This window comes from Cyrtonyx montezumae, unplaced genomic scaffold, assembly GCF_038088225.1.
Source record: "Cyrtonyx montezumae isolate F1298 unplaced genomic scaffold, pur_monq_1.0 scaffold_7, whole genome shotgun sequence".
Lineage (NCBI taxonomy): Eukaryota > Metazoa > Chordata > Aves > Galliformes > Odontophoridae > Cyrtonyx > Cyrtonyx montezumae.
The window spans coordinates 30,278,840-30,298,982 of record NW_027072078.1 but is presented as its reverse complement, the minus strand read 5'-3'; the positions used below and the strand labels follow the sequence as shown (position 1 = coordinate 30,298,982).

The window sequence follows — 20,143 nt, the reverse complement described above, 5'->3', positions numbered from 1 at the left end:
GCACCCTCAAGCTGAACTACACCAGCTTTCTGCTCTGGACAAAAAAAAAATCACCAAAAATATACCAGTAAATTTTCCGTTATTTCATTGCACCCATACTATACACTGGGTAGGAGGACACTGAAAGCTTAGGGCAACAGAAGCAGTTGGCTTTCAGAACAACTTGAAAACCAAAGAAAAAATCCTAGTTATTAGTGGACAGTATTTCCAAAACATTACTCTGGTTGAAAGGCTAAAAGCAGACACCGTTTGGTGGTTTAGTGTGCAGGTAGTAAAAGCAAAGGCAACAAGATTATTCTTTTTAAAGACCCCGAGAACGGAGAATCTCCCCCATTCCTGTTAGTTCAGGGATTCATTTCCAAACCTGAGCACTGATGCTCAATTCCTACATGTGCTGGGAAGGATGCAACCACACACCTCCCACAGAACAGAGTCACAGCCGTCATGTGTAAATGTATTATGGCACAGCATCTCCTCCTCTGAGCTGTAAAATGTTGTACTCATCTACAGAGCAGAATTTGCAGAAATTGCAAATAATTTTTCCTGTACAGCAGCACAGTGGTTAAGTGCAATCCACTAGGAAAAGGATCATGTAAATTCAAATTACGGAGGCAAAAAAAAAGAACTGGATATTGCTCAACTACATGCTTTACCCCTTGACTGAATTTGAGCTGAATTTTCAGTTAGAAAGGCAAAGTAAACAGAATAATGACCCAATTCAGTTCTATCATCATCACCTTATACACCAAATTGAGAATTTAAGAAATATATACCTAAAAATGATATCCAATTAAAACAATAACAGGAAAGAGAGATACGGAGAGTGAAAAGAGAGCACCTGTATGGGACTGATGGGACTGTTTGTCTGACTTTAACACAGGATATGAGATTGAAAGCTATTTTCAGTAAAATAAAATCATATTTCAAGCCATTACATTTTGACTCGAGTCCTTTTTCCTTCATTTATTTTTACAAAATCAAAGTTTTAGCATCAAAATAATTTCAGAATGGAAACAGAACATCTCTCGAGTTCTACAGACATTCCAAGTGGTCCACTGTATTAATTTCAAGTGCTTTTCAAAAAGAAAAAGATCCATCTCTACCCTTCTCTGTCCTTTACCCCTTTCCCATTCATCTTCACAAAAACATCACCTAAACAGTATTTTAACAAAAAAAGTTCCCTGTTATTATGCCCCTGATACAATGCATCCAATCTTCCCAGTACTTCTGCTCCTTTCAAAGTAATTTCACTTTACAAGTTTTATTTAAGTTTTCTAGGATTTTCTCTTGCACGCACACCTTCCCAGAACAAGCCATTGAAGTGAAAACAGTATTTTCTTCCTGATGCATAGGATTCCTCAGCTCCCACCTGCGGGTTCACTATAAAACTAAGGGATTTTGTTTTCTGGATTAGACAGCATGAGTTGACAGTCAATGGAAAACTGAAAGCAAACATCAGGCACGTTTCTTGCTGCTGCTACTTATCTCACAAGAGAAAGGACAACACATTTGCTCTTCTCATTAATCACAAACTCGTTAATGAAGAAGCCAAAATGAATTTTCTGCCAGTAACCTTGCACCCCTAAGATGTGAATGCATTCAATCACTTATTCTTTAAAAAATAACTGGTACCCATCCCATTAAAATCCTGAGTGCTGTTCCAGTGCAGCCCCTCCATTAGCACACACAAGGACCACTGCTCACAGGCACAGCTGGCTGACACCCAGCTTTGAGATTAGAAACCAGTCTTTATCAACTTTGATAATAAATTAAGCAACACACACTACTTGCCAACACCACAGAGCCATCTCTGCTGCTGTTGCATTATAGATTTGGAAAGGGGCTGACCGCATGTTTGCTCTCTGATGACTAACAGTGTGTAAGTGACCACTCACATCATCTGCCATTTTTCTTAGTTAGAGGCAGAAGGAATGAGTAGCAATGATAAAATCCCAGCACACCAGCATAATTATGCAGCTTAGAGACCCAGTGAAGCATGTCTAGGGATATTTCTCTCTTCCCTTAGTATCCCAGAAATTTAATTTGTAACTCTCATTGGGACTTACTCAACAGTGCTATTCTAAATAGGAAATCTCAGCCAGGAAAATGAAAAAGCACAAATAAAGCACTTCTTCCCAGTTCTGCAGCAGACATTTGGCTGTCTGCCAAGCCCTGCTTCGGGGTTATGCAAATGCATTTACTCTTCTTTACCAGTAGCCAAAACATCATCACTCTTGTGAAGCGACATCTGCAAGATCGGGTCCATTCTTCAGGAGAACAGCAGCAAATATGCTGCACAATGAAACTAGGAAGGCATCAACACAGTCCGTTTTAAGGGAGCTGTTGTTAGGGGTGTTTGTGATCAGTGACACTCAAGCCCTGGAATTAAACACAGACTGGATTTTATGCTACATTTTAGGTTTAGGTATCAGGTTTCCAAGTTCAAGCTAAGTAGTAAAAGTTAGTATGCTATTTTTAAAAGAGAACAGTGCAATCTACGGATGCTCCTCTTATAGGCTTGGTAAGATTAAGGCACAGGCTCGCCTCAGCTCTGCAGTAAACCTGAGACAGACTCTGCAGAAAAGCTCTGCCAGGAGGCACCTAATGGAGCTACATGCTCCCAAATGTGGCCAGATCAGCTGAAAAGAAGAAAAACAAATGAACCCAAAAAATAATCAGAAAGGACAAGGGAAGACAACTTGATCACAGGTAGAAACAATAAAATTAAACCATCCGTGACCTTCTGCACTGTCATCCAAGAATTCAACGGATTACACAGTAGTGGAACAAAGAGCAATGAACAGTGGCTTACAATTCCCATTCCTACAGCAAAAGTGCTGGTGAGAGAGTGAGAGAAGAGAGAGTGACATTTAAAACAAGCTAGGATTCCCCATCCAGAGCCTCTGACAAGGAATGAGAAATAATGGCCAGAAAAGCATCTACCACATGGTAGCATACATAAACCTGCTGCAGGTCCCACAGTGAAATAAATCACAAGTAACTCCATTAAAGTCAAGCAGCTACATGAGTATAAAGTCTGTGTATTTAGAATCAGCATACATTTAGAGACAAATAATGAAGTCAAGATGTTAGAAACTGCTACAACAGTTCACAAATCTTGACGTTTTTCCAAGCAATAAAAAAAATATATACCTTGCTACAGATGTAATAGGAGGAGGTAAGAAAAAGGCTAGAATCTTTATTTTCACCTCACTACGCGAACAAAATCACCACTGACATTAGCAGGGGTAGAGTATCAGTCAGAGAATAACCCCTTACCTCTTCAGTTTGAACTTGTGCAGGCACCAGGAGCTATAAGATATTGGTAACAGCTGATTTCTGCAAAATTCAGGAGCAGGATTTTTCACAAAATCGCAGAGGTTGGAAGGGACCTCTGGAGGACGACTTCCCTTGGTCTGCTGCCAATGCCCTTCCTAATGCACCCCAGGATACCACTGGCTTGGCTTAGACACAAGGGCACGCTGCTGGTTTCATGGTGCCCCTCAGGTCTTCTCCCTGTTCCTTCTCCCCAGTCTTGCTTCCCAGCAGGTCAACCCCAAGTCCATAACCAGTGCCTGAGGTTATTCCTCCCCATGTGCAGGACGTTGAATTCAAGACATTCCTTTCTCCACTCCTTCATAGAGGTCACTGATTTTTCAACAACTTCTAGTAACAGTGAAAAAACGAGCAGGTAAAGTTCTTCAAAAACGTGGCTTCTGACTTTCTCAGAACTTAATCAATTCCTCAGTAATCTATAGCTCCTGGCACCTGCTCAAATTCGATCTGAAGTCAAATGGCAAAGCTCAGATTGTTTGAATTTAAATGCAAGAAATGCAGAGAATAAATTTTTCCTTTATATGCTGTACATTATTGTAACCTTCACATCTGAATTACAGAAAAGCGACCTGCGCAGACTGAGGGAAATCATTAAATAAAGCACAGGAGGACAGAAATCAACAACTGCCATCAAAGAAATAAATGCAAGTCACAGATCTTATACCGGCATCAGAAACATTGCAAACATGAGGGATCCTCACGAGCAGGAGACAATCACAGCTCTGCCCACTGATCTATCCAGCCAAGAAATACCTTCTAGTAAATTCACACAGCCAAATTTGTCAGGCTAAAACTTCTTGTTTTACTCAGCATTGATTTGTTGGAATGAAGGAGTTTTAGTTGGTGCTGCTTTAGCTTCTCTAGCCAAATACACGCGGTAGGTGACAGAGTGGAGCCCTTACATGCTCAGCACCTCCACAGCAAGAGGTGATACACATATCTCCATTTCCTTGAGGTTTCCACAAGACAAGAAAAACCAAAAGAGAAATACTGGAGTCATAAAATGAATTAAAACAGCCACAAATCATGCAAGTATGCAAAACATTCTGCGGATGCTAGCTTCACAAGCAGGGAATTAAATCAAATAGCAGCCTGTAAAGAAAACACACAGAAATGAGCATTTAGAACTCGAGGTGAGCGAGTGAGGCCATGCAAAGTAGTGACCTGTGAAAGAAAGGAAGTCAGAGCAGAGACGAGGAAGCCCCCTTACCTCAGCACGGCGTGTCGGCCGTCGCTCCGCACGCAGCTGACTGTCCTGCTCTGGTAACCCACCTGCCCCATGCGGGCATGGTGCTGCGCCTTGTGGCCTTCTGACCACGATGCACTCAGCTCCCCAGAGTCCTCCCGCAAATCCAACGGGGCGTCTTCACGATGGGGCAGCCTGCACTCACCCCAAGGCCCCACCTTGAGGCTGTAGGTGTGCTCCTCCTCGCCCAGGGGACAGGAGGCAGCAGTGCAGGCTCTCGATTCCGTCAGGTTGGGGCACGGGGCACCCCCATAAAGAGGAGGAGCGATGACGGCACGGGTGCGGTGCCGCAAGCTATTGGTGCAGCCCCCACTGCACTGGGACCAGGGGGAGAAGTCTGTGACAACACAGTCCCGTGGGCACGGCACCAGGCAGGCCTGCTCGAGGGGCGGCTGCGGTGCCAGGTGCTCGCAGATCTCAGCGGCCACCACGCTCCTGTCCAGCTTCTGAAGGCAGCGGGCACTGCGGTGTTGCAAGCCGTGCTGTGCCATAATGCAGGGCCCGGCTTCACCGCCGGGCACGCAGGGTCCCCATCCCGAAACGTCCCACTCGAACAGCTCCAGGTGCCAGTCGCAGACCTTGAAGCACCGCCGCTGGCTTTCGGGTTTCTCTTGCTGGTCGCAGTTGGCGTGGTGGGACGTCCAGCCCTCGGTGTGGGTGCACCAGACAGCCCGGCTTCGCGTGCCCCCTGAACCGCAGTCACCCACACATCGGCCCCAATGACCTGCAAAAGAGGGAGGGTTGAGCCACCCTAACACCTAACAGTGTCAAAGCCAGGCTCCAGTATCCATTAAAAAGTGAAAGACAATCAGCTCATCTCGAAAACCAGGCCACTTGGAGCTAGATGGTCTTTAAGATCCCCTCCAATCCAGGTCAGAATATGAAATGCCTCCAAAGGCCCACATGATGCTTCAATTCCCCATGTATTCATGTCACCCGATGCCAATTGCTCCCCAAGACCTGGAAATAAAACACTACTTCCCACTGCCTCCACAATGTCCCACATTAAAGGCAGGCTAGACACATTTCTGCAACAGGGAAAGGCACCGAAAGCCTGAGGAAATATGAATATTTAATTCCACCTGTACAAGCACATATAAAAATGATCATAAAGGAACATAATCTAATAGGAAAAGAAAGTCAAGTTAGATAAGGTGAAAACATTCTTAAAGGACAATTAGTCAATGGAATAAACTGCTCTGGGAAGCAGCTGAATCATCATCTGCAGTGATAAAATGGTGCAGATAAACACCACAGGGAAAAGAGCATGCTCTCAGAAGGAGTTGAAAATGGAAGAAGTGACATTACACAACGGTGCACATCCTGCACACCGGGTCCTGCAGGGAGCTGCTTTGTGAGCAGAGCCCCAAACAGCAGAACAGGGCCCTTACTTTCTCCATTATCCTGGGAATTACCTTGAGCAAGGTGCCCCCATTTGCAGTACATGGTACTACAGGTGGGGATACAGGCGGTCATTTGGCAAGAGAAATGGAATAAAAATTAAACCCAAGAATCTCATTTTTAGTTCCACAGCACATGAACATACATATATAACCATATGAATGCTAAGGATTTGTAAGTGAACTTAAATCAGACAAGGCTAAGTAGAAAGACTTTTCCCTAAAAATATTAATCCACAAAGTCCACAAAACAATCTAAAGGCTGTAAAGTACAAAATTGCTTTCAGAATGAGAAGAAAAGGTAGCGCAAAGCACTAAGACCAAATCTTAGCATATTAAAAGGATTTTGATGATCATGTCTCAAGAGAGTCTCATCTCAATCCTAACTTTAAAAAACTTTTCCAGAACATCTTAACAGAACCATTTCACTTAGTAAGAGCAGTACATATGCCATCTGCACTTGAAAGTGCATGGCAGTGACCCTATCTTTTGTATTTTTCTCAAGGCAGAAAATGAACCTACAATGCACAGGTCAATTTATATGAAGAAATGCTACTCTAGTTGAGTTTTTCAAAATTGATTTTAAAGGTACCAGAATGAATTATAAGCTTATAATAAGAAATAAACACGTAACATCCAAGACAGCCCCCATAATGGTTGGGATTATAATCCCATATATTTAATCCAGCTGGCAATGTTTTGGAAGGTAAACCTTTTCTCCTTCCTATATGAGTAGAAGAGTGAATCTCCCAGAGCCAGGGCCTTGATATCGTGCAAATACATGAATAAACAATGTCCTTCCCATCATTAACAAGTGGTGAAGTAAATAGTTTGGGTATAGCCAAGCTTCTTCTACTACACATCCCAAGCATCTGCACGGAGACCTTGGGGAAAAGCCATGACCTAAATACAGTCTTGAAGAGCTATCACTGCTGACCTTCCTCCTACACCCCCATTCCCAACCTCAAAGACGTAGTGATCAGATCACTGCAGACAGCTCCTCAGAGCTGCCTTTCCTCAACAGCAGGGAGCTTCAGGAGCATAGTCTGGCCAGGCAGGTGGGCAGCAATGCCACCACCTCTCTTTTCACCATTTTTTGCCAGCATCTCACTGCCCAAAGGCTGCGCTTACAAAGCAGAGACCCAGGAGTCATCCCTTTTGTGGCTGTGCTCCTTCCTTCATCCTCCAGGCTATGACTGCAACCCTACCCTTAGTCTGACACCTCCTCCTGTGGTCAACAGGCAGCAGGCAAGAAGGGTTTTCAGAGTCATCAGGGTTTAGACAGCTCCAGCTTTTGATGTATCCAGTCTTCAGGCTACGTGAAAAATTTTTGTCCCTTTTATACCTCCTGTATTTCACACCAAAAGATATCATTGCGAGATGAGGACTCAACAGTGACATATATATATCTTGAACTGGAAAAAACAACAGCAAACTATACAATACTTCACAAACTGTACTATAGGAATTATAGTTGTGAACTTTCTACATAATTAAATGGGCTTAAAAACCTGAAGATTTAAAAAAGAAGAATTCTATGCTCAGTTCAGTTACATGAAGAGATCTTCTGACAATTTAAACACTCATTCTTGATATGCCACCTTCATTTAAAAGACTATTACAATGAAATGCCAACAAGATTCAGAAACACACATCGGATTATAAATATGCTGTCATCTTACTAAAAATAATAGTTGAAATTCAACATTGAAATTCATCACTAATTGGTTTTTATTAATAGAGAAAAGTAGCTACTACAAAGACTAAGCATCACAATGCAACTGTATCATGAGCTTATTTCAGTGCTTACTTTTCTGAAGCAGTTTAACAAAGGCAATTTCATTTTTTGATATCTGGGATTTTCAGTACAGGGAAAGATTATTCTTTCACTAGTTCATTTTTAAGCAAAAATTCATAACCAATACCATTTCACTTCAGCATAGTGCACAAATTCTTTCTTTCCTCCTGGATTGCTTGGAACACGCTACACCAACTCAGGATTTACTATTTAAATCTTAGGATGGTTAAGACCTTAAATCCGTATTTCTCTACATCAAGACACCACTAAAAATCCCCACAGAGTAAGAAGCCACTGTAGAAGAGGACTAGCCAAATTCAACTCGACAAACCTACTGCTGCTCTTTGGCTACTCTGTAGAACTCATCTCTTCAGTACTTAAATTCTCCTGGGTGCTGTTCATGAGCCATTCTATGTAATAGCTGCAGATTTACCAGCTCTGACATTAACAGGACAGATAGAGATGCAGCAGAAGCTTTAGAAAGAACTGGCCATTATTTAATGTCAGATGTGAATTTAGAGTGAAAAATTACAAGCAAAAGAAAGGACTCACGAGCAATTACACTATCATTAGACAAATCACAATTTGCAATTATTCTCTGGCAAACACAATAAAAACGGAGCCTATTAGACCGCTATTCGCATACCAAAAATAAGCATGAAAAAATAAGGGTGGAAAATCAGATGCAAATCTATTACTATAGACTTTTTCATTTCCAGTGATCTCTTCAGCACACAGTAGTAAACTTATTCACAGTGTTTCACTGCTTAGTAGTTTAACTAAGTATATAAATACTTTCCAGACAACAGTCTGCTTTTTACTTAGTGGCTAAATTTTTTTTTTAGAGCAGCCATGTAAATGTACACTTTCCTAAAATAAATGAGTCAATTAAAAGAAACATCTCAGCAGAATGTGAACAGTCTGAACAATATTTTATTAAACATGCACTAGAACTTACGGGTAAAAACGTAGAACTTAGAGACACATTACAACTCCCAGTCAGGAGGACACCTATATTAAATCAAGAGGCTAAATAAAATAAAATCTATTTTGGGCTGATCAGTCTATGAAAGTACAAAGAGATGAAGACAAAACAGATGGACACACTGTCTCATGACACCAGTGAAAAGTAACACCTTCTGTACATCTAGGAGCAAAGATCTCTAAATTCAAGAAGGCAAATGTGCAAGAGAAGTTGAAAGCTGCAACAAAGATATATCAAGATGCAGTACTTTCCAGAAGACAGGAGGTTCCACAGAAATGGACCACAGAAACCCAACTGCCATAAGAAAAAAGTAGATGGTCATTGTGGCCAGTGACTACATTCTGTAAATGCCATCTCAAGAAAGCTATGTGCAATTTAAACCATCAAACTAAAAATGCCCCTGAAGCCACTCCTTAAGACTATAATCAAGCTCTCCTGCTAGCAATTTACCAGCAAAGCCCCTTTAAAGCAAAGGTTGGCACCAAACTGGAGCAACCTGGCAGTACATGGAGGGGTAACTAAATGACAAGCTCTTTGGCACACAGGTCACACAGGATCCTTAGAGGTTCTCAAGACCTGATTGAACTGAAGTACCTGGTGTGAATTCCATGCTGGCCCTGCTCTGAGCAGGAGGTTCAACCAGATGACTGCCAGCTGTTCATTCCAACCTGGAACATTCTAGCAACACTCCACGAAGAAGTATCCAATAAAATCAGTGACAATTCATTAGGACTTAGCACACTGCCAAAAAATACTTTTCAGTAAAAAAATGACACTGAGATCTGAAAGTCCCTAAAATTGCACAAATAAATCCTTTAGTCAATCAAAGTGAAGAGCGAGTCTACCAAATCACTGTTGATAAAAATGAGAAGTCATGCAAGGAAGAACTAAACAAAGACACTTACTAGACATCTATAAGAGTGAAAGCAATTGATAAATTCTGTCCATCTAATGAAGGAAAACTACACCTTGTTCTGTTCGCTATCTTATCCAACAGAAAGATAGCCATATAATTAGCACAAGAAGCTTCCCTAATCCAGTTAGAAGCAAGTAATATAGCACTGCAAATGAGTGTTTATTTGATATAGCGGGCACTGATTTGCTTTTCCTGCTTGAAAGAGCCACCTACAATTATGCAATAATTATGTCTGAACGGATACAGTGACATCTGCTCTTTGACACAGAGGTCACAAAAGCATAACGTAAGCAGACTATTCAGTCAATAATTACGTACTACAGACAAAATGAAACACCACTAAATATCAAATCTCAGATAACCCAATAAGAGTTGCTTAACAAGTATGTTATTGCTTAGTAAGGACTGCTACAATAATTATGCTCTGTTTAATATGACATTTAGCTTAATTGCAACCATTTCACCATCTGAGAATTCATTCAATAAGCATCTTCTACAATTATTCTGTCCCTGTAGCTCTGTACTAATTTGCAAATTTAAGATTAGATTAGCAATCAGTTAGAGTACTGGGTTAGCAATTTCTTCCAAATACATTACAGATACATTCCAAGTTGCATCTGATATCTAAAATATTTAAACAACTCTGAAAAAAATGAATTGACTATCAATGGCATAGTCCTCCATGTCATTTGTTTATTTTTTTTTACCCCAGCTTTTACTTAAAGTACCCAATTTAAAAGCAATTATTCTATTTATAGAGAATGTAATAATTCTTAGTGTAGACAAAGAGCCCCCCAAAATCAAAACAGAGAGGTATGATGTAATTCATGTCTGGCTGAGGAATAACTCCACCAGATGTGATCACAATCCCCAGCAGATCACTGCAGTATACACTTTAATTGAACACTTCTGCATGAAATGTAATATAGCTACACGGGATGTAATTCTAGCATCCCTCCACCATATCATGTTTATAAGAAATAAAAAACTCCAAACAATTTTGTGATTCTGAGAATAGGAGGAAAAAAAAAAAAAAAAACTGTTACAACATGAGCATCATTTATAACAGCATTAAAATCAATTTTAAATGAGTTTATGTAACTACTTATATAATTTTAAAAGAAATATGTAATCTTTAGTAAGACTTAGATGTATGTTTGTTTTTTTATTAACCAAATTATTGAAAATTATTTGAGCTATCATGTATTTTCTCACCACTGAATTCCTCTGCTAGGCTTGAAGCAAAGACATTTGATGAAATGCCACAAAACGTATTTCTAATGATTTGAACAGCTGTCTTACTAGCTGTGCTGATGGAAGCATAACACACATATTGTGCATCCTCTATGTCAGTGTATTCAGTCCAACTGTAACTTTTTTCACATAACAATGGGACTAAAAACTCAAATACCAGCTCTGTACAGAGTCTAAAACACCACATTTGAGCAGTTCAGCTATTTTAAACTATAAATTATAACAAGTAAGGTACGACTAAGGAGTGGTGATGCACTGAGGGAAGTGGGGGAGTCACTGTCCCACTGGAGGGGCTCAAGAACCACAGAGGTGTGGCACTGAGGGATGTGGTCAGTGGGCACAGTGGGGTGGGCTCAGGTTGGGGACCTCAGAGGTCTTTTGCAACCTTTATGATTCTAAGAAAAGCTGTTGTTAAAATATCTGCCTACTCCTTTGCTTTCTGGAAGTGCCCTATGCTCTAAATCTACTGTCACATTTCAGCCAAAACTCAGCTTATTTTCCTCACCAGTATTAATTTCTATTATTTTGCTATTTATTAAGAGCAATACAGCAAAATATTTTCTACTACAATTGTATGAAAGAGGTTATACAAAGGTCTGTTGCACTGTTTGCAATTTATCACACGTGGCAGATGAAATTCCCGATTCCTGCGATTAATTCTAACTATCTGCAGCACTTCTTTCAATTTTCATGACCTACACAAACAAGTAATTCAGCATATCAGTTACTCATCTCACGTTAGACCTGAATAAAAGTGAAGTTGAGTGACTCACAGCCACGCAGCGGTTTGTTCCAATTTTACATTTCAGGTTTTTACCTTATTATCCACACACAGTAACACTCAAGACACACTCCAGCAAGATATTCTGCAGCACAATCTAAAGAACACTGTTGTTTATGAAAATGCAATGATTTACTAACCCCTTGGCACCTGCAGGCAGGGCTTCTCAATATTAAGCACTAATGTAAACTGCATTAGCCGAGAGACTCAATCATGTGCCCAAACCCTGGAGAGTGCCCGGGGAAAAATATTCTTTTCTTTCAACTCTCAGTTTAAAATAAAATAAAATAAAATAAAAAAACCTGCACGTTGTAAAACATGTCTGTAGCACCCTCTAAATATGCCTGACCAGTCTGAGAAAGCAGAATTCTTGATAGTAGCTGATGTTAAGAGATGAGGTTATAATGTATACAAATTTCAGCACGCTACAAAAACAGTATATAGATGTTACCAACAGACTACAGCTATGAATATTACCGTGCATACAGTTACGACATTGCACTACTGGATTATAAAAAGTTACAATCACAGTTCAACATTTTTAAAACTCCAAACTACGAAAATCAATTCCTTTTGCAACATAAGGTGTTTGTAAACGTAACTTTAACAGAAAGCACAACTCGAAGATGTTTCTAACAGAAAGCCCTTCACACCTGCATGGGCCACATGGTCACTTCTCCTATTAAGCATTATAGAAGAGCAATGCAGTGGGCTGGATTTCCCACACTGCTCGCAGTGCTACTCATCAGTATTTCTGCAAAGATGGAGAGCACTGGTAACAGCAAACCCAGGCAACAGATAGCATAAGTAGTTAATGGGAAATGTGTTACTCTCAAATGTGTCCAACCAGTCTTACAAAAACCAGACAGAGGCCGTTGTACAACTACCACACACACTGCTTTCTAGTAGACTTATTTCATTTTTCTATTCACAGTCCTTGTATAATTATCCTATTCAGATACATAACCTATTTCAGAAAAAAATGCTGTGTTTAGAAAAGCTGTGCAGGAATACACAACATTTGCAGACACGCCAAAGTTTCGGAATGATGTGTTCTCCAGCAGTAAATCAATCTGCTCATCCAGCAGCTTTCCTAAGCACAGGCTGCTGTCAAGAAGAAGGGCTGAACTCTGAGCAGCCTCCTATCAATCTGAGAGGGCCAAAGAGCTTAAGTTTCCATACACTGTAAAGCCGGGATGAAGGGCTTTAAGATTGAAGTGATTTTTACTTCAGGACTTCAGGGAAGAGTGACAGCCAAACACCACTACACTGTAAGTAATGAAATCCAGGAAAAGTCAATTTTGAAAAAAATTTAAAAAAAAAAAAGAGAGGGAGAAAAAGATGTTATTTTACAAACTGAAGTGGTTTCTTATCACATCACAAACTCAGCTTCTTGATTGCAAGGTCCAGGAGAACAGAATAACTAAACCACTTCTGTTTGCATGAAGCAAACAGGATCACATCACCTCATTCTGATTCACAGGTGTCAGGACTAGAAAAATCTTAGGAATTTGGTGACAAGAACTGCAAAAATTACAATCTACAAGCAAGCACAGCATATCTAGATAGGTATATCAGAAAAACATGTGCCCTTCCTGTTCCCCAGGTCTTGTTCAAAACAACTTCCCCTGCAGGTATGTGACAGCCAGACTGGAGGTGTGCAAGGCCAGGCTGGTTGGGACCCTGGGCAACCTGATCTCATGAGTGAGTTAGGGGTTTGCAACTCTACCTATGGCAGGAAGCCTGAAACTAGACCATCTTTGGGGTCCCTTCCAACCCAAGCCATTCTTTGATTCTATGATTTTACAAAGAGACTGTATTATCCTGCAGGGCTTTTGAGCTAGTTTTTTGTTGTTGTTTTGTTTTGTTTTCTTGTTGCTTATTTTCAAACCAGCACATTACACGTGTTGTGCTCCTGGAGAGCAGGACATGGCATGGAGCTACACTCACCCCACAGGAACAGCCCCTCTCTTGTAGTGCTTCTCTGCACACAAACTCCCGAATGAGAACAACAAAAGCTACAATGACACAGGGCAAAAGAGCATTACAACATAAAGAACTATTTTTCACTTGTTTGTTTCTCTGTTTCTTAATTGTGTGTGTGTGTGGAAGGTGGGGAGGGGGAATTTGTTGCTGTTTTTTTTTTTTTATTTTCCATTTAAGCTTGATTCTCCAGGGCAAAAGCCAGCAATGCTGTACGCACAAACAGAGAAGGGAGCAGTGCAGTCCTGGCCATAAATCTGCGTCAACAAATTAACACAAGCCTGAGCCTTGTGAGTGAGCACTGCAGCACGCAGAATGCTAGCCTGTGTCCCAGGGTGGGAATAAACTCATCCAGGGAAAGAGAAAGGCTGTTGGTGGGCTTGGGTTGGTTTTCAATACCTGCACTGTTGAATGGTCAGGCACTGGAATGGCCTGCCTAGGGAGGTGGTTGAGGCACCATCCCTAGCGCTGTTCAAGAAGCGTTTAGATGAGGTGCTAAAGGACTTAGTTTAGTAGTTGGGTAGAGATAGTGATAGGAGGATGGTTGGACTAGATGATCTTATAGGTCCTTTCCAACCTTATGAACTTATGAACTTATGAACTTATGAATTAAAGAGATCAGAAATAGAGCTTCAGTTCCAAAAGATGATTTATTTGAATCATGTACTAAATTAGGACAGCCCTGTAACATGGGTGGATCTTCACTGTCTTTTGGCAGACGCTTTGCCAGTAAAATGTGGTAGCTATGTATTTCTGAATAGTTCTCAGCTATCCCTGTAAGTCTAACAGTCTTCACCTAAGCTTTCAGAAACTTCAGCACAAGGTAAAAGCCATCTCCTTCTAGATGATGAACCTGAGAACACGCACCTTGAGGGTGACTCTGCTGAGCACAGATCCATGGCTCCTGAAAAACACTAAAAATGTGGCAGTGTTTGGAGAACTCACAAGTTCTGCTGAGTGGAGATGAGCAGTATTTAACTTGGATACGTGGCCATTGTTGCTACCAAAGTTATTGTACTATGATTCTTTGAATTAAGAGAATGGTAACTTGGGAGAGATACCAATTATGGGTGCACATCTGTTGCACACATATTCTACATCCAAACTTAAGCATCTGCTTTTTCAACATTAGCCCACACTTTTTAACCAAGAATGTTTAGAAACAAATGTTCTTAAACATAAGTAATCATTTAACAAGGCTTAACAAGTGTAGCCCTTAACAGATTTAATTAACAGGTTAATGATGTGCATAGCATGCATGCTCTCAAAAGCAAAGATTTTCACATTAAGCTCGTTCCTGTTTCACAGAAGCAGCTTTCTGTAGAATATCTGTGCTAATGTAATTACACATCTGGTACTTCTCCTCCTTTCAATTGCAGTGATATTTATAAACAGAGCTACTAATTTACACAGGAGGACCTAACTGTTCTAATTTTTTACGCTGCAAATAAAGGTATTTGCATGAAAATGCAACTGGGAAGAGTTCTCTCTTGCAGCCCTGAGTGGTTCTAGTGAATATACAAACTCAGCATTTATCCTGCAGAATAAAGCTAAGATCGGCACTACTGCCAGAGCTGCCCATGGAACAAACTGAGCGTGCCTCAAGTTCACCTTTGTACAGAGGCCAAGTACAAGCTTTTAGACACTTTTAAATTAAGCATCAGCACTGGTAATCACCTTTGTTCCACTGTGTCACTAACACAGCAAAGCTAACGTTTTAAAATATCATTTCTTGGTGAAGTTCATTCATCATCCTCATTGTAACTGCGAAATGATAAAAAAAACCAAACCCTAAACAGGACAGAATAATGGAAATCTCGCATTATCTCTACCTGCATTGTCAAGAAAATGCAGTGGTTATTAATTTCAACACGCTTCAAAAGCAATCACAAGTTCAACTATGATTCAAGAAGATAAAAAGTCGCTTCAGCCTCAAGCTGCTTTCAGTTCAATTCAGGTCACACCTAGGTTCATCACAACAGCACATGAAATCCCACTTCTCACTAAATATTGACAGAAGATGCTGAAGCCATACGGGTTTAATGAAAGGAGCAAGAATGCGCCACATCCAGAAGGGTGTTACTGAAGAGAGAAGCTATGATAAATGCACCTTTACACAGCTGTGTGCTCAAGCTCCTGAATCGTTACATTGGAGAACAGTTAAGCCAAGGAAAATACTCTTATTTTTTGCTTCTTCTTTCTAAGCGTTTCCATATGAACCATCTTGTTAGCCAGCACACAGAGATTTGGTATCACCATGGCAAGATAATCAATAAAGGAAGAGCCTTCTGGAGAAACAGAGGTCTTCCCGCCCTCCTCCAGAAAGAAACCCTCAATTTACTCCCTGAGCAGATTTACCAAAATAAAATTTTACAGCAAAGATGGCATATCCATCCACAAATTACTGCAGTAAAAAAAGCTCACTTCCCCCTCAACTGATGGACAGCACACTGCTGTTTATAAATCTGGTCATTCTGCCAAATAAGAAAAATCTGTTATTCCACTAAAGACACTAAAATAACTGCTATTACTTGAGTTTTCAGTCCAGTGGGAGTTCTTTAATTTAATCAAGCCACTTGGAAATAGTCTTCTATTAGAAATATCTGCTCCTTTCTTATGATTCCCACAATAAACATTATTCAGAATCTTTGAAGTAAATAAAGCCAATTTGATTTGAAATCCTTTTAACAGTCAGCCACATATTTTATATATAAAAATCGAAACAACTGGATGAATTGCAAAATCAATGAAGAAAAGGGAGCTCGGACATTTACAGTCTCTTCTATCTGAAGTTCAGAAATGTAAGATGGAATCATAAAATGGTTTGGGTTGGAAGGGACCTTAAAGATCATCTCATTCCACCGCCCCACTATATGCAGGGACACCTTCCTCTAGACCAGGTTGCTCACAGCCCCATCCAGCCTGGCCTTGAACGTTTCCAGGGAAGGGCATCCACAACCTCTCTGGGCAACCTGTTCAGTTTTATCACCCTCACAGCAAAGAATTTCCTAATCTAAGATATTCACCATCTTTGAAAATCAGCCTTAAATGAATTCAGTTCTTTCTCAGGTCATCAAGAATGACTTTCAGTTTACATCAGACCTTGATATTATTTCAGAGATGTAGCTCCAAAAAGCGTGGCACAATGCAAGCACACGGCTAATAATATTCAAAATCTTCAAGTAATTTTAAAACGTAAAAAAAAAAATAGAAATAATATATACTGTTTGCAGGACACATTTTAAAAAATTCACATGCAGTCCTTTCTTAGACTAGAAGCTGTACACTAGAAGCAAGCTGTTGCTACTTTAATCCCTTAAGAATAAAGGGCAAGAAAGGCAGGTCTGTCATGCATTCTCCTACCTCAAGGTTTCAAACAGCTCCATCAATTAGATCAGTTAGGTTTATTGCAACACTGCTCTTCCCAAGCCATTCCACAGTACCACCTTCGCATGCTCCGAAGTATTCTAATTTAAACCAGTAGAACAGTTTTGACAGGTAAACTGAGCAACTAAATGCTTTCCTATGTGAACTTCAAGACGTGTAAATACACATTATTAATTATTACACAGTCTACATTTTCTTTCCCCTCAGTATATCTTTTATAATGGTTACTGCTGCCCAAAGAATTTTCCTCTGACAATGGCAAATGCCACATGACAGCCTTATGTATTTTCACATGAAATCAGCTTCCCACCAGGCAAGATGCAGATGGGATGACCAATGTCAGGCCCACAGCTACAGCTAAGTCACCAGTGCTCTGTTACAGAAACGTACACCTGGAGCTAAACAAAACCGCTTTGAGGAGTAAAATAACAGTAATCTAACATTGTAAAATGACATCTGATATTGTAAACAGGGGTGTAACATTGCAAGAAAGGTGCAAATGTAAATGAACCCCATGTAGGTCCTAGTGGGGAGAAACCTGGGGAAAGGCTTCCAATATTGACAGTCCAACAGCATCAGGATGAAACTTCGGGACCCTAGAGAGCAAAATGAGCATAGTGCCCAAGAAAATGAGTAGAAACCGAGAAGTGTTTGAACCGAAAAGTGTTTGCATGACAATTTTACCTGCATTATTATTCTTTTTCCGAAACAATTAGATCTGGACTAATAATGATTAGACCCTTAGGGTTTCAATTATGCTAAGAATAATTAATTGGTTGCACTGTACCTAAGGAGTGCTTCCTCCTTTCTCAAGAACAAGATTTTGAGCATAATAAAAGCATCACTGCCAACTTATTTTTCACCAGGGAGCCTGCTGCACAAACCCACCATGATATTCCTTCAGAGCCCTCCTCTCTGATCCTGGCAACATAAGGCATTTTTAACATGCTATGTCATAAATTACAGTGGTAATTAGGTAGCAGTGATAAAAACGTGATTATATTAAGTACAAATTATACAAGTGGGAATAAGGAATGAGATTTATCAGGCAGAGGACCAACTCCTCCACTGTGAGATGCAGGAGGATGCCTGGCTGATCCCATTCCTGAAGCACTGAAAATATTAAGTACATCTTTTCCACTATGGACCTAAGGGAAGTATATCCAAAAGAAAATATCTGCTTTAGTCATGAGTGAAGAAAGAACAACAGGCAGCCCCACAGGAAAATATATCCTAGAAAGGATAGCAGACATCTCTGCATTTTGAAAACCTCCCCCAGTGACTGGGAGCCTATCTAAAGTAAATTTACATAACAAAAGGACAAGCCCTGCAGAGACAGGGAAGAAAGAATTTACCTCTACAAACACACTCTTAAAATTTTATGAAGGATGGACTCTATTTCAAAGTCAATGCAGTTCTATGGATTTTCATCCCTCCAACTTCAGCCCAAAGTCCTACCACTGCTGTAATGAAATGAGACAGAGAATCACAACCTCACTGACCAGATCAAGCAGAAAACTTCATAAACTCTTCCTTAGGTTTCAGCTGTATAAACCTCTTCTCAAGTTTCTTATATGAATAAACCCACCCATAACAAGTCTGTAATGTTTTTAAAATTAATAATTTATGAGCAAATGGATTTTCCCCATCAAAACTTCTAGATGGGCTAGGAAGCCCATTTTATGGCCACCTTAAAAGAGTCCTTAATCATGCAGTCATAATTAAACTGTTTATATAAACTACATTCAAATATTAATTCAGCATCAAGAATATATGTAAGAGGCACACAGTAGTAACAACCACATGTTATCTGAGCCTCAAGGATTACAGTACTCAACAGCCACACTGCTGTAATCCAGCCAGCAGGTGCCAATCACCTCAATACAAGCTGGGTCATCCCAGATGCAATGTGTATCCTTTGCTCCAGGGGTGAAGAATAACAGCTGGTACTCCCTGTAAAATCTTTCAAATTTCCTTTCTAGAGGGACTTGGGAAGTCCCAGACAAATGAACTGGATGGGCATGCAGAAGAAATAAAAGAAAGCATTACTTTTTCTTTTTTTTTTTTTTTTTTTTTTGTGGGCACTTGCTAGCTCAAGGAGAAAAACCACTTTTCCAGTGTCAAATATTTGCCCTGCAACATCCATTATCTCAGCCCAGGGGGCTACCAGCAACAGGACTCAGAGCTAGCACCAGATTCACAGTGATCAGGCAGTACACATCCCTGCTCTGCTCATACCCTAACCATTTTGCATGCAAAACCAGTTGCTAAGTTGCACTGATAAACATCAGCTTGCCAAGAAACATTTTAAGGAATGCCTTTGAATTTCTAAATGGGTATCAGCCTGTTAAATAATTTCTTTTAAGATGTCACAGGAAGAAAATCAGTATTGACTCGCACTTGCTTCCAACTGATGCCTAATCCATATTACAATAATAATGTAAATTATCACCAAGGAGTGGTTAGCCATTGTGGTCAGATCACATGGCAGGCAGGCAAGCTCAACCAATAAGTAAACTGAGGGGGAGAATGGTAAATGTGCTGATTATGTAAATTGAACTGTTTGAAGTCAAAGATGTGGGCCTGTATTTCACTGATAAAATGAGTAAAATAGAACGAGAGACTGCGTAAGCAATTAAATTTAACTTTTTAATCAATAAAAGGGAAACTGGGACCTAAATCCACTTTATAGGATTTAGGAATCAAAGCCTTCGTGCAACTCAGACAGCCATGATGCCCACTTAACTAGAGGGAGGCTACCAGAAAACAAAAATGTCACATCCTATCTCGATACTGCAGGCAAGAACCATCTACCACTAGGTAACGATAACTTGGTATAAGTGATGCTCCTCATCTTTAGATCATGATGGCATTCTTTTTAAATAAAGCTGTACTTGGAACAGCCTTGGTGGCTGCACCTTCCAAGAATGTGAGGGATGAGCCCACCTGTCCCTCTGCATTTGCTTTCTGTGGTTCCAATACTTCTTTGAAGGTTCCAGGAAAAGGAAGCATACTGCTGTTAAATTTGCATTTTATGTCATAAAACCCACGTTGGTA

The 20,143-nt window shown here is 40.3% G+C and overlaps 1 protein-coding gene across 1 annotated transcript in view; it reads right to left on the bottom strand.

Moving 5' to 3' along the window:
* THSD7B (thrombospondin type 1 domain containing 7B) overlaps positions 1 to 20,143 on the bottom strand; it is a 243,907-nt gene that overhangs the window by 192,779 nt on the left and 30,985 nt on the right. The window contains exon 2 of the mRNA XM_065750321.1: positions 4,547 to 5,306. Coding sequence (XP_065606393.1) covers positions 4,547 to 5,306 — 760 coding nt within the window. The remainder of the gene's footprint in view (positions 1 to 4,546; positions 5,307 to 20,143) is intronic.